General features: G+C 38.0%; 2 protein-coding genes across 2 annotated transcripts in view; one reads left to right on the top strand and one right to left on the bottom strand.

The window, feature by feature from the left end:
- LOC125867885 (acetyl-CoA acetyltransferase, cytosolic 1) overlaps positions 1-11,840 on the top strand; it is a 934,067-nt gene that overhangs the window by 59,861 nt on the left and 862,366 nt on the right. The window lies entirely within an intron of this gene.
- LOC125868481 (uncharacterized) lies at positions 9,244-10,353 on the bottom strand. The gene is made up of 2 exons (XM_049549115.1): positions 9,733-10,353; positions 9,244-9,621 (listed from the first exon to the last, which is right to left on the bottom strand). Exons 1-2 carry the CDS (start codon positions 10,351-10,353, stop codon positions 9,244-9,246), a joined length of 999 nt encoding a protein of 332 aa, XP_049405072.1.

The following is an 11,840-nucleotide window of genomic DNA, read 5'->3' as shown; positions in this document are numbered from 1 at the left end:
AATAGGACCTTAGTAAAGGTTAGGTGTGTCTCAGAGATTTTGGGCATAGGCTGGGGGGGTACTTATGCATTTTCCCTAAAAATTACTCAAACATACATTTTATTTTATCATAATTTTTAAAATTTCCTACCATTTATAAAAAAATTCAAAAATCCCCAAAATATTCTTGCTTATAATAGTTTAATTACAAGTTATAACAGATCACTTTTTATTTATAAATCAATTTAATTTTACTTTATTAAATAATTAGTATTTTATAATTTTATATTTATTATTATTATATTATTAAATAATATAAATAAAGAATCTACCATAATTATCTCTTACACATTTTTAGGGTTTTTACCATGATTCTTGTTCCTTTTTAACTGTTACACATCAAACCCACACCCCTCATGTCACCACGCTTGTTCAACACCCCAACACCCCACGTTAAAAAATTATCAATTCCTCTTTCACCTCTTCAGTCATCTTCCATAGAAACCATTTATACATCTCAATATCACATCTTCAATAAGAAAATCTTCATTCTACAATCAAAAGAAAGGGTAGATTCTATCACGACCCAGACCGCTGTGATTGACACTCACACTAACCCTCCAGTAGGAGAACCAATACCACAACCTGACTAAGCAACTTAAAGAAACTAAACCATTTAAAGATACAAAAGTAGATTTAAATGATGAATAAGTACTGAGTTCCCATAAACTCTGAAGGTTTAACAAAAACAACCAAGCATAAACCTCGCGGAAATTCAATCCCTAGACCTGAAAGTCATTGTACCAAACCTCTACTAATCAACAAGTCTAAGAAAAAGGGGTGCAACCCTGAAAACAAAACATAAGTAAATGTCTGAACGTATAGTCTTAGTCCGAAAAGAATGGACTAAACTAATGATGGATCCATGACAACCTGGAAGACTGGCTTACCCTCGAATTCGGTCTCGGTCAATGATCTCCTAGCTGGGTCTGTCAGTAGCCGCCTGAAGATACCCTGTATTCAACAAAGAAAGAGCAAGTGCAGTATCAGTACACGAAACAACGGTGTACTGGTTGGATCACACGGCTACTCCGGTAATCGAAATATAAGCAAGTAATTACAACACAGGAAACACACATATACACGATGCATAATTCAATTATCCTTTTAGGAGCAATATACAATTCCTCAATATCAATGACATATAGATATGAATGTAGTAGTCACAAATGGTCCTCTCATGGAATCCACACCCAAACTGTTAGTGTGTCGGAACGTGACATCCGATTCAATATATATGTGTCGGATGACACCCGATCCAATATATGTATCGAAATGTGACACCTGGTCCAGTCAGCACAACCACAGTCACAATCACACCCATAATGAACAGTGCACATAGTCACACAGTCAAGTAACAGGTTCATGACATGTAATTGTTCATACTTAATCATTTCACTAGATTCGATTCATGTTTTCCTATTCACATACATGCATGCATATAAAGGAGCAACTAATAGGCATATATTACACAACGGGAAGTCGAACCATCACCTACCTCGAAACCAAGCATGAACACTCCTAAGACACTATCACGACCCAAGGGTACCCCCTAGATGTAACATGACATATAGAACCCCGAAGGACTCCATACAAGCCACTTAGCATATCATAACATAAGCAATAGAATAATAAGAGTAAAAACACATTTCAAGTCTAAGTCTAAAATTTTCATAAAAGACAAAAGTAGAAGTCTAGACTCTAAATCTCAACATAGCCGTCTATTACAATAGTCAAATGAAAAGGGACACAACCCATACAACATAGTTCGAAAAGGAAATACTAATGAGTCCGTGATTTGGACTCATTTAGGGCTTTGTTTACATGGATTTAGTGTCCTCAAATGCTTATTTTGTTCCAATAACTGATGTTAAATCCTTGATTTTTAGGAACATGGATTGAGGAACAAAGTAAGAACGCTAAAAGGCAAAAAGGAACAAAACAGGCTAAAGAAATGAAGATGGGCGAGCCTGAGGATCGCCAAGAGCACTCAGCGTGTCGCCGAGTGGCACCTCTGACCGCCTAAAGTTCAAGTGTGCCAAGCCCTGAGGGAAGAAACCAAGTCGGTGAGAGAAAAGAGCAGCCGACGGATCGCCGAGTAGTTCTGCGATGTAGCGCTAGATCGCCCAAAGTTACAGACCTTGAGGATGCTAAATGCCAAGGCAGAAGGGCGATGGAAGTGACCAAAGGGCGGCTCGCCGAGTGGTTCAGCGAGCCCGACTTACTTTACCGAGTGACTCTTTGCAGCACATTTTTGACGATTATAAATACATTTTTGAACATTTAATTTAATATCTTTTACTCTTTAGAACAATCTATTATTTAATTTTAAGCACTTTTAGACAATTTTTCTCTAGTTTTCCTTAGCTTTGAAGGATTAAAGAAATTCACTTTTCAGAAATTGGAAGTGGGTCTTTGATGTTCATCAAATTGGAGCATTGTAAGGACGAAATCAATCTTACCCAGTTGATGGATAATCAATTTGGTAACAGTTTTTTTTTAATCTTTTTATGATGTCTAGCTAAAACCCCAATTCTTGGGGTGTGATCGTGTGATTATGGGCTAATCTAGTTTATGGGTATTGATAATTGTTAGTTTAAATGCTATTTAAAAGTGAGTTTAATCATTAATTGTGGTTTAATTTAAGAATTGTAGTTGCAAATGCAGTTCTATGTTTATGTTCTTGGCTTGCTCGAGAGAGAGAGAGGTTTCAGAACTAAAATTATTGATTAATGGTTTGTGGGTATTGGGTTGACCTGGGTTCAGCTCGAGAGAGTGAATCCTAAACCCAATCCCACACATTCATCTCGAGAGAGTGAATGAATTACGGTGTGGGCTGCTCTTATTTTACATGCTTGTTGATGTTCGAGAGAAATCACTTGATTCGGGGTAAACTGTTCGAGAGAAAATTTACCTCCACTATAGCCAAACCTACTCACTAATATCTAGTTATTTACTAATAGTTGCAATTACCCATATGTCTAGATTTGCTTATAATCAATCACATCCCAAGAACCTGTCTCATTATTGTTAATTCGTATTGTTTGTGACTACCGTTTGTAGTTGATAATCAAAACCAAATCCCCATTTGACATTCGTGTCACCCCTTAATTTGAATGATGTCTTTATTCGATAATTTTTATTCCTATGAATGATTTGACCACGCTCATACTTCCCAAGTAAATCTGAAACACGTACCGCTCCCTGTGGGATTCGACCCCAACTCATTTAGTTTGGTTTTATACTCATTTACGATCATTGAACACCTAGAATTGGATGAGGTGTGCTTGAAATTTTAAATCTAATACTAGAAATGAAACTTCAAGTGAAACATCCATCCTCGAATCATGAGAACTCACCACAAGCTAGGAGAATAGTCGAATCCAAGCTTTAGTCTAATGATGACCGCCTTAAGAACCGGACCTTACACTTGGGAAAAGTATAGGAAAAGTAGGTGTTAGTACAAAAATGCACTAAGTATAATAGCCATGCATAAAACCTTGAAAACATGCTAAAAAAGATATTTTAGTTGAAAACGTGCACTTTATCAACTTTAAGGATCATCATGAAGGTTAGTGTAAAAGCATAAGTCATAAGCATAATCAATATATAGATCATCACAGCATAATGGAAACATTCCATAAGTACCCTGAAAGCATACTTGTGCAATGCATGAATAAGACCCCATAAATACCACCTATTCTAAGTAAAGTTTCTTGAGTAACCATAGTTCATAATTCATATTCTTGTTCATAATGTTGTTGTGGGAAAATAAGCCTTAATCGACATAGACCATGTGAGCTAAACATGGAATCCAGTGACTCCCACACCGAAAAGGGTTGTTCTACTTGTCTAAGGTAGAACCATACTCTTAGCTTAAGTGGATCCACTAGCTAGTAACCTATGAGGGTACATAGTTTATGGGATAAGGGGATTGCTACTAGAAACTCGACCTCTACTATTGTGAGGGCTTCTATCCCAAGAGATTGCTTTTAGAAACCCGACCTCTACTATTGTGAGGGCTCCCATCTCATATCAATATCCACTTGGTGCTAAGCAATAATTCCCACGGAGTTCATATTAAGTATTGACTCAAGTTCATATTCATGGAATAATGTCTTGACACTCAATCCAACATAATCCATAAGATAGCTCATAGATTCAATAGGTGAGAATTGCCTTTCAACCTTAGAATCATCATATTGTGAGAAACAAATTATCATCATATCATATTCATAGATAGGTGTGTAAATGAGAATAACCTTTCAACAACGCACAACAAAATCATAATCATAATCACTTTACTCTCAAAGTGTTCATAAAACATATACATAAATCTCATAATCATACTTAATTCTCATACCTTGCCTTGTAAGGATCATCGATCATATTCAATCAACACATCTAGAATTCACTACATTAGACCTGGATATAATCATAATTCAAGTAGTTCAATTACTACATGCATAATTCTATAATATTCTCCTTGCATCAATCAATACCCACACTTTGAGATCCAAATTAGGAAAATATGGGAATTCAACATAAAACCATATAAAATAATCAATTTATCCATAATAAAATATAATTCAATCATTAAAAATGAATTTGAAAGGAATTCATGAGATTGAAGTCAAACCCTAACTTTTAGGGTTTCTAACTTTGAAATTGGGGTTTTTTTGAAGGGGCTCCATGGATGAAGAGCTACCATGCCTTAGCAATGAAATCCAACGAATTTGAGTAGAAAAACTTGCTCGTTGAACCCTAGCCTCAACTTCCTTCTTCTTTTTCCTTGAAGTTCTAGAGAGATAATTTTTTTGTGAAAAGTAGGTTTTGTTTTGGGATTTAGAAATAATGAGGAAGATGACTTAATTTAGGGGTCTAAAATACTTAGATAGTTAATCTAATTAGAGTAAAACGATGTTACTTAGTATTAATTAAAATCAGAAAACCCCAAAGTACCCCTCAACTAACTCACCAAAACCATTTCCAGGTCACCACCCACGACCCCTCACACACGGGCCGTGGGTTGGACCCACGGCCCGTGCTGGTAAAGAGTGGGTCAGGGTTCAAAGAGACTCATTTGCAGGCTTAACCTATGGCCCCTCACCCACGAAGCGTGGCCTTACCCACGAGGCGTGGGTCCCTTCCGTGGGTGACTGCCCAGACAGTTTCTAAGGGGTCCTCCTCAAGGACCCATGGTTGGTCCTTGGGGGATCGTACCTTGTTATTCTGACACGAAAACATTTATTTTAAGGTATGGGGAGATACATTCACGACTCTAACCCTAACGTCAAGCTCTAGTTTAGCCTACTAGTTTCCGGGGTGTTAAAATATCTCCCCCTGGGAACATTTGTCCTCGAATGTTAATCTAGACACTTTACGGAATTAAAGAATCAAGACTAGCAACCCATCATGCATGTAACATCAAAATAATGCACAATTCAAAAGAGGAAGCTTCAACTCCAACTCAAATATAATTCAATGCATCACAAGGAAGTAAGAACATCTATCAACCCATTATGCATGAAAACTCAACATTTCTCATATTTATAGGAGGAACTACCTTCTCCAAACTAAAATCATGCTCAACACAAGTTCATGGAGCCTTTATTCTATTCAAAAACATTACTCAAGCATGTTCAACAACTCATCTCATGAAGCATATAGGCAATTCTTACTCAAGTACAACAACATGAGGAAATCAATCATAAAAACTCATTTTCTTACTAAACAATAATTTCTCAAGTACATGCATAACATAGTGAAATGATGGAAAACTCAAATAACACACATGACTCCCAAAATGAGGAAACTCAAGATGAGGATAGAGGGACTTTATATTGGCCTTGGCCTCCCAAGTAGCACCCTCAACTAGATGGTTCCTCCACAAAACCTTCACGGAAGCTATTTCCTTGTTTCTCAACCTTTTAACTTGTCGGTCTAAGATCTCTACCAGAACTTCTTCATATGAAAGACTTTCGTCAACTACCAACCCTTCTAGGGGAATAATGGATGCCGGATCTCCAATACACTTCTTAAGCATAGAAACGTGAAACACTAGATGCACCAGAGCCAACTCATTTGGCAAATCCAACTCATAGGAAACTTTCCCAACACGTTTCAAAATTTTGTATGGGCCTACATACCGGGGATTAGGTTTTCCCTTCTTGCCAAACCTTATCACACCATTCATAGGTGAGATTTTTAGATAGATCCAATCGTTAACCTCAAATTCTAGGTCCCTTCTTCTCACATCGGCATAAGACTTTTACCGAATTTGGGTCGTCCTTAACCTCTCCCTTATGAGTCAGACTTTCTCAATAGCTTCATAAACCAATTAAGGACCAATTAGAGCAATTTCACCTACTTCAAACCAACCAACCGGAGACCTACATCTCCTACCATACAAGGCTTCAAAGGGAGCCATACCGATACTTGAGTGATAGCTATTATTGTAGGCAAACTCTATTAATGGCAAGTGGTCATCCCAATTACCCTTGAAGTCTATAACACATGCCCTTAACATATCTTCCAATGTTTAGATGTTACACTCCACTTGCCCATCTGTTTGGGGATGTAAAGCCGTACTCAGCTTAACCTTAGTTCTAAGACCTTTTTGGAATGACTTCCAAAAGTGTGAAGTGAATTGAGTACCCCGATCGAAAATAATAGATAAGGAAACCCCATGAAACTTCACCATCTCTCTTATATACAACTTGGCATAGTAGTCCACCGAAAAAGAAACCTTGACGGGAATGAAGTGGGTTGATTTTGTCATCTAATCTATAATGAGCCAAATAGAATCATGATGCTTTCGAATTTGAGGAAAACCCACTTCCAAGTGGGAATACTTATATCTTAGGATAGGCCTCCCATCCTTTGATGCTCAACCTTGACTTATTGACAATTCAGATATTTGGCTACAAATCCCGCAATATCTTTCTTCATCCCGTTCCACCAATAGACCTCCCGTAGATCACGGTACATCTTGGTGGCTCTCGAGTGAATAGAATATCGAGAACTATGAGCTTCCTCTAAAATTTGTTCCCTAAAACTATCAAAATCCGACACACATAATCGACCTTGGTAACGAAGAACATCATCTCCCCCTTGGGAGAAAGCCTCAACAGATTTTTTAAGTATCGCCTCTTTCATTTCTACCAAAATAGGACCAAGGTCTTGCTTTGCCTTTACATCCATTACAAAGGACGATTCGGACCCATTATGAACCATGACACCACCCTTGGTGGAATATACTAGTTAAACACCTAACCAAGCCAACATATGAATATCACAGACCAACTCTTTCTTACCATCATCAACATGAACCACACTACCTATAGAAAACTGACTCAGAGCATCCGCTACTACTTTGGCCTTGCCGGGGTGATAAAGAACACTCATGTCATAATACCGCAATAATTGTAACCACCTTCTTTGGTGAAGATTCAAGTTCTTTTGGCTTAACACATATTGTAAGTTCTTGTGATCGGTAAACACATCAAAATGCACCCTACATAGATAATGCCTCTATATTTTTAAGCCAAACACAACCGCCGCTAAATCAAGGTCATAGGTAGGATAATTCTTCTTATGGACTTTAAGTTGCCTTGAATCATAGGTAATCACTTTACCATTTTGCATAAGCACACATCCCAACCCAACCCTAGAGGCATCACAATACACTATAAAACCATATGCACCTTCCGGTAAGGTTTACACCGGAGCGGAAGTAAGTCTATCTTTCAACACTTGAAAAATTTTCTCACAAGCTTCCGACTATACAAACTTAGCTTTATTTTGAGTCAAGGTCGTCAAAGGAGAGGCAATGGAATAAAAACCCTCAACAAATCTCCTATAATAACCAACCAAACCCAAGAAGCTTCTAATGTCTATCGGTGATAGAGGTCTAGGCCAACTCTTGACCACATCCAGCTTCTTAGGATCTACCTCAATACCCTTACTTGAAACAATATGACCAAGGAATGCTACAGACCTTAACCAAAACTCACACTTGCTAAACTATGCGTAAAGTTGATGGTCCTTAAGAACTTGCAATACAATTCTCAAATGGTCCACATGCTCATTGTCTCTCCTTGAATAGATCAAAATATCATCGATAAACACTATCACAAACATGTCAAGGTATTATCAGAATACTCTATTCATTAAGTCCATGAACGCCGCCGGAGAGTTAGTCAAACCAAAGGACATTACTAAAAACTCATAGTGACCATATATTGTTCGGAAATCTGTCTTTGGAATATCAGCCCCTCTCACCCTCAATTGGTGATAACTCGAATGAAGATTAATCTTAGAGAAATAACTAGACCCTTGAAGTTGGTCAAACAAGTCATAAATTCTTGGAAGGGGATACTTGTTCTTAATAGTCACCTTGTTCAACTGGCGATAATCGATGCACATTCTAAGAGATCTATCCTTTTTTCTAACAAACAACACCGAAGCACCCCATGGAGAGATACTCGGTTGAATAAAACCCTTGTATAATAGATCCTTCAACTATTCTTTCAACTCCTTTAACTCGGAAGGAGCCATTCTATAAGGAGGAATAGAGATAGGTTGTGTATCCGGAAGAAGGTCAATACCAAAATCTATTTCCTACTCAGGAGTAATACTGAGTAAATCATTGGGGAAAACTTCTGGGAACTAATTAACCACGGGAACTAACTCAAGATAAGGGGTTTCAGAATCTACATCCCTCACCCAAACAACATGGTAAAAGCAACCCTTCGAGATCATCTTTCTAGCTTTAAGGTAAGACACAAATTGACCTCTAGGCATATTATTTCCTCCTTTCCACTCTATGATAGGCTTATCCAGAAATTGGAATCTAACCAGCCGAGTTCTACAATCAATAGAGGCGTAACATGCATGTAACCAATCCATACCCAAGATAAGATTAAAGTCTAACATGTCAAGCTCTACCAAATCAATAATAGTAACTCTATGGGATAAGGAAATGAGACATATTCTATAAATCTTCTTAGCCACCACAGAATCACCAATGGGGGTAGAAACATAAAAAAGTTCTAATAACTCTTCCAGAGGAACATCAAACAACCTTGCCACAAAGGGCGTCACAAAAGATAAAGTAGCACCGGGATCTAACAAGTCATACACATCAATAAGAAAGACTTTTAACATACCGGTCACTACATCCATGGATCTCTCTTGGTCACCTCAGGTTTGGAGAGCATAGAAGCAGTTTCTCTTGGCAGCATCGGAGTTTGAACCGCTAGGAGGAGCTTGCTTGCCCTCTCTTCCCATAGCCATAAACATAGGAAAATCTCTCATCTTGTGACCACTTTTTCCACAACCATCCGTGCCAACTAAGCAGTTACCCTCATGCTTTCTTTCACACTTTGAACAAGTAGATCTAGCAACATAAGAACCACTACCATTAACTCCTTGAGGTTTAGAGTTGGTAACCCTATCTTTGTTAACCCTTGGAACACTAGAGGATCCTTGGTTGGAAAACCCTTGTTTGAACTTTGGTTGACCTTGTCCATCAGACTTAGCATTGGAGAAGTTTCCCTCGCTGATTCTAGCTCTTTTCACCTCCTTATTCTTTTCCTTGAGCTTTGACTCCTCAATTTGTTAGGCATGCACTATAAGACGTGAGATATTCATATCACCAATGAACATTGTCGTACGACATTCTTTTTCTACCAAGTCAGACACTCCCATAACAAATTTATCCATCTTAGCCCTTGAGTCCGCCACTATAGTTGTAGCATACTTGGATAGTTGGATGAACTTAAGAGCATACTCCTTCACACTCATACATCCTTGACGAAGGTTAATGAACTTTTGCATCTTTGCCTCCCTCAACTCTAGGGGAAATAACTTATCAAGGAACACCGATCTGAACAATTCCCATTCTACCGGGCCCGCTCCTACGTGTCTCTCTCCCTTCCACTGATCATACCACACTTGAGCAACACCTTTCAATTGGTAAGTGGCTAACTCCCCTTTCTCTACCGAAGTCACCCCCATAATAGCAAGTATTTTGTAAACCTCATCCAGAAATTCTTGAGGGTCCTCTTCCAATTTTGAGCCATAAAATTCCAGGGGGTTCATTCTTGCAAAATCTCTCACCCTTGAAGCCGCCGAATTCACATTAGGATTCATCGGAGCTACAACCTCTCTATTGACTTGAGCCGTCATGGCTTGATCCAACAATTGGATAGTAGACCTACACTCTGCATGAGTAACATTTTCAACCAACGGATCAACCGGAGCTTGATGAGCTTCATTATGAGCTCCTTGATTCACAGTTTCATCCTCCATTCTTCAAGCATTAGCCCTTCATGTATTCATATCCTGAAGACACAAGAGAAAGATTAGGAGAGGGACTTTATAGAGTTAAACTCTATGGAACGACTTAGAATAATGAAAGAAGTGTAGTTTCCTAATCATCTTGTAGCCTCTCATCCATAAATGTGGTGCTCTTCATATCTATGAACAAACTCTACTAGAAGTGGCTTATGAGACATGTTATGATCCTAGAATCATTCTAAACCTCGTGCTCTGATACCAAGTTTGTCACGACCTAAGGGTACCCCCTAGATGTAAATGGCGTATAGAACCTCGAAAGACTCCATACAAGCCACTTAGTATATCATAACATAAGCAGTAAAATAATAAGAGTAAAAACGCATTTCAAGTCCAAGTGTAAGATTTTGATAAAAGACAAAAGCGGAAGTCTAGACTCTAAGTCTCAACATAGTAATCTATTAGAATAGTCAAATGAAAAGGGATATGGCCCATAAGACATAGTTTGAAAAGGAAATACTAGAAATAAAACTACAAGTGAAACATCTGTTCTTGAATCATGAGGACTCACCACAAGCTAGGAGCATAGTTGAATCCAAGCTTTAGTCCAATGATGACCACCTTAATAACCGAACCCTACACTTGGGAAAAGTATAGGAAAAGTAGGTGTTAGTACAAAAATGCACGAAGTATGATAGCCATGCATAAAACCTTGAAAACATGCTAAAAAGGACATTTAAGTTGAAAACGTGCACTTTATCAAGTTTAAGGATCATCATGAAGATTAGTGTAAAAGCATAAGTCATAAGAATAGTCAACATATAAATCATCATAACATAATGGAAACATACCATAAGTACCCTTAAAGAATATATGTGCAATGCATGAATAAGATCCCATAAATTCCACCCATTCTAAGTAAAGCTTGTTGAGTAACCATAGTTCATAATTCATATTCTTGTTCATAATGTTGTTGTGGGAAAATAAGCCTTAATCGACATATACCATGTGAGCTAATCATGGAATCGAGTGACACCCACACCGAAAAGGGTTGTTCTACTTGCCTAAGGTAGAACCATACTCTTAGCTTAGGTGGATCCACTAGCTAATAACCTATGAGGGCACATAGTTTATGGGCTTGGGGATTTCTACTAGAAACCCGACCTCTACTAACGTGAGGGCTTCTAGAGATTGCTTCCAAAAACCCGGCCTCTACTATTGTGAGGGCTCCTATCTCATATTAATATCCACTCGGTGCTGAGCAATAATTCCCATGGAGTTCATATTAAGTCTTGACTCAAGTTCATATTCATGGAATAATGTCTTGACATTCAATCCAACATAATTCTTAATATAGGTCATAGATTCAATATGTGAGAATAACCTTTCAACCTTAGAATAATCATATTGTGAGAAAACCATTCTCATCATATCATATTCATACATAGGTGTGTAAATGAGAATAACCTTTCAACAACACACAACAAGATCATAATCATAAT

This window comes from Solanum stenotomum, chromosome 6, assembly GCF_019186545.1.
Source record: "Solanum stenotomum isolate F172 chromosome 6, ASM1918654v1, whole genome shotgun sequence".
Lineage (NCBI taxonomy): Eukaryota > Viridiplantae > Streptophyta > Magnoliopsida > Solanales > Solanaceae > Solanum > Solanum stenotomum.
Note: the sequence above shows the minus strand (reverse complement) of the source record. Positions and strands in the feature narration are given on the sequence as shown.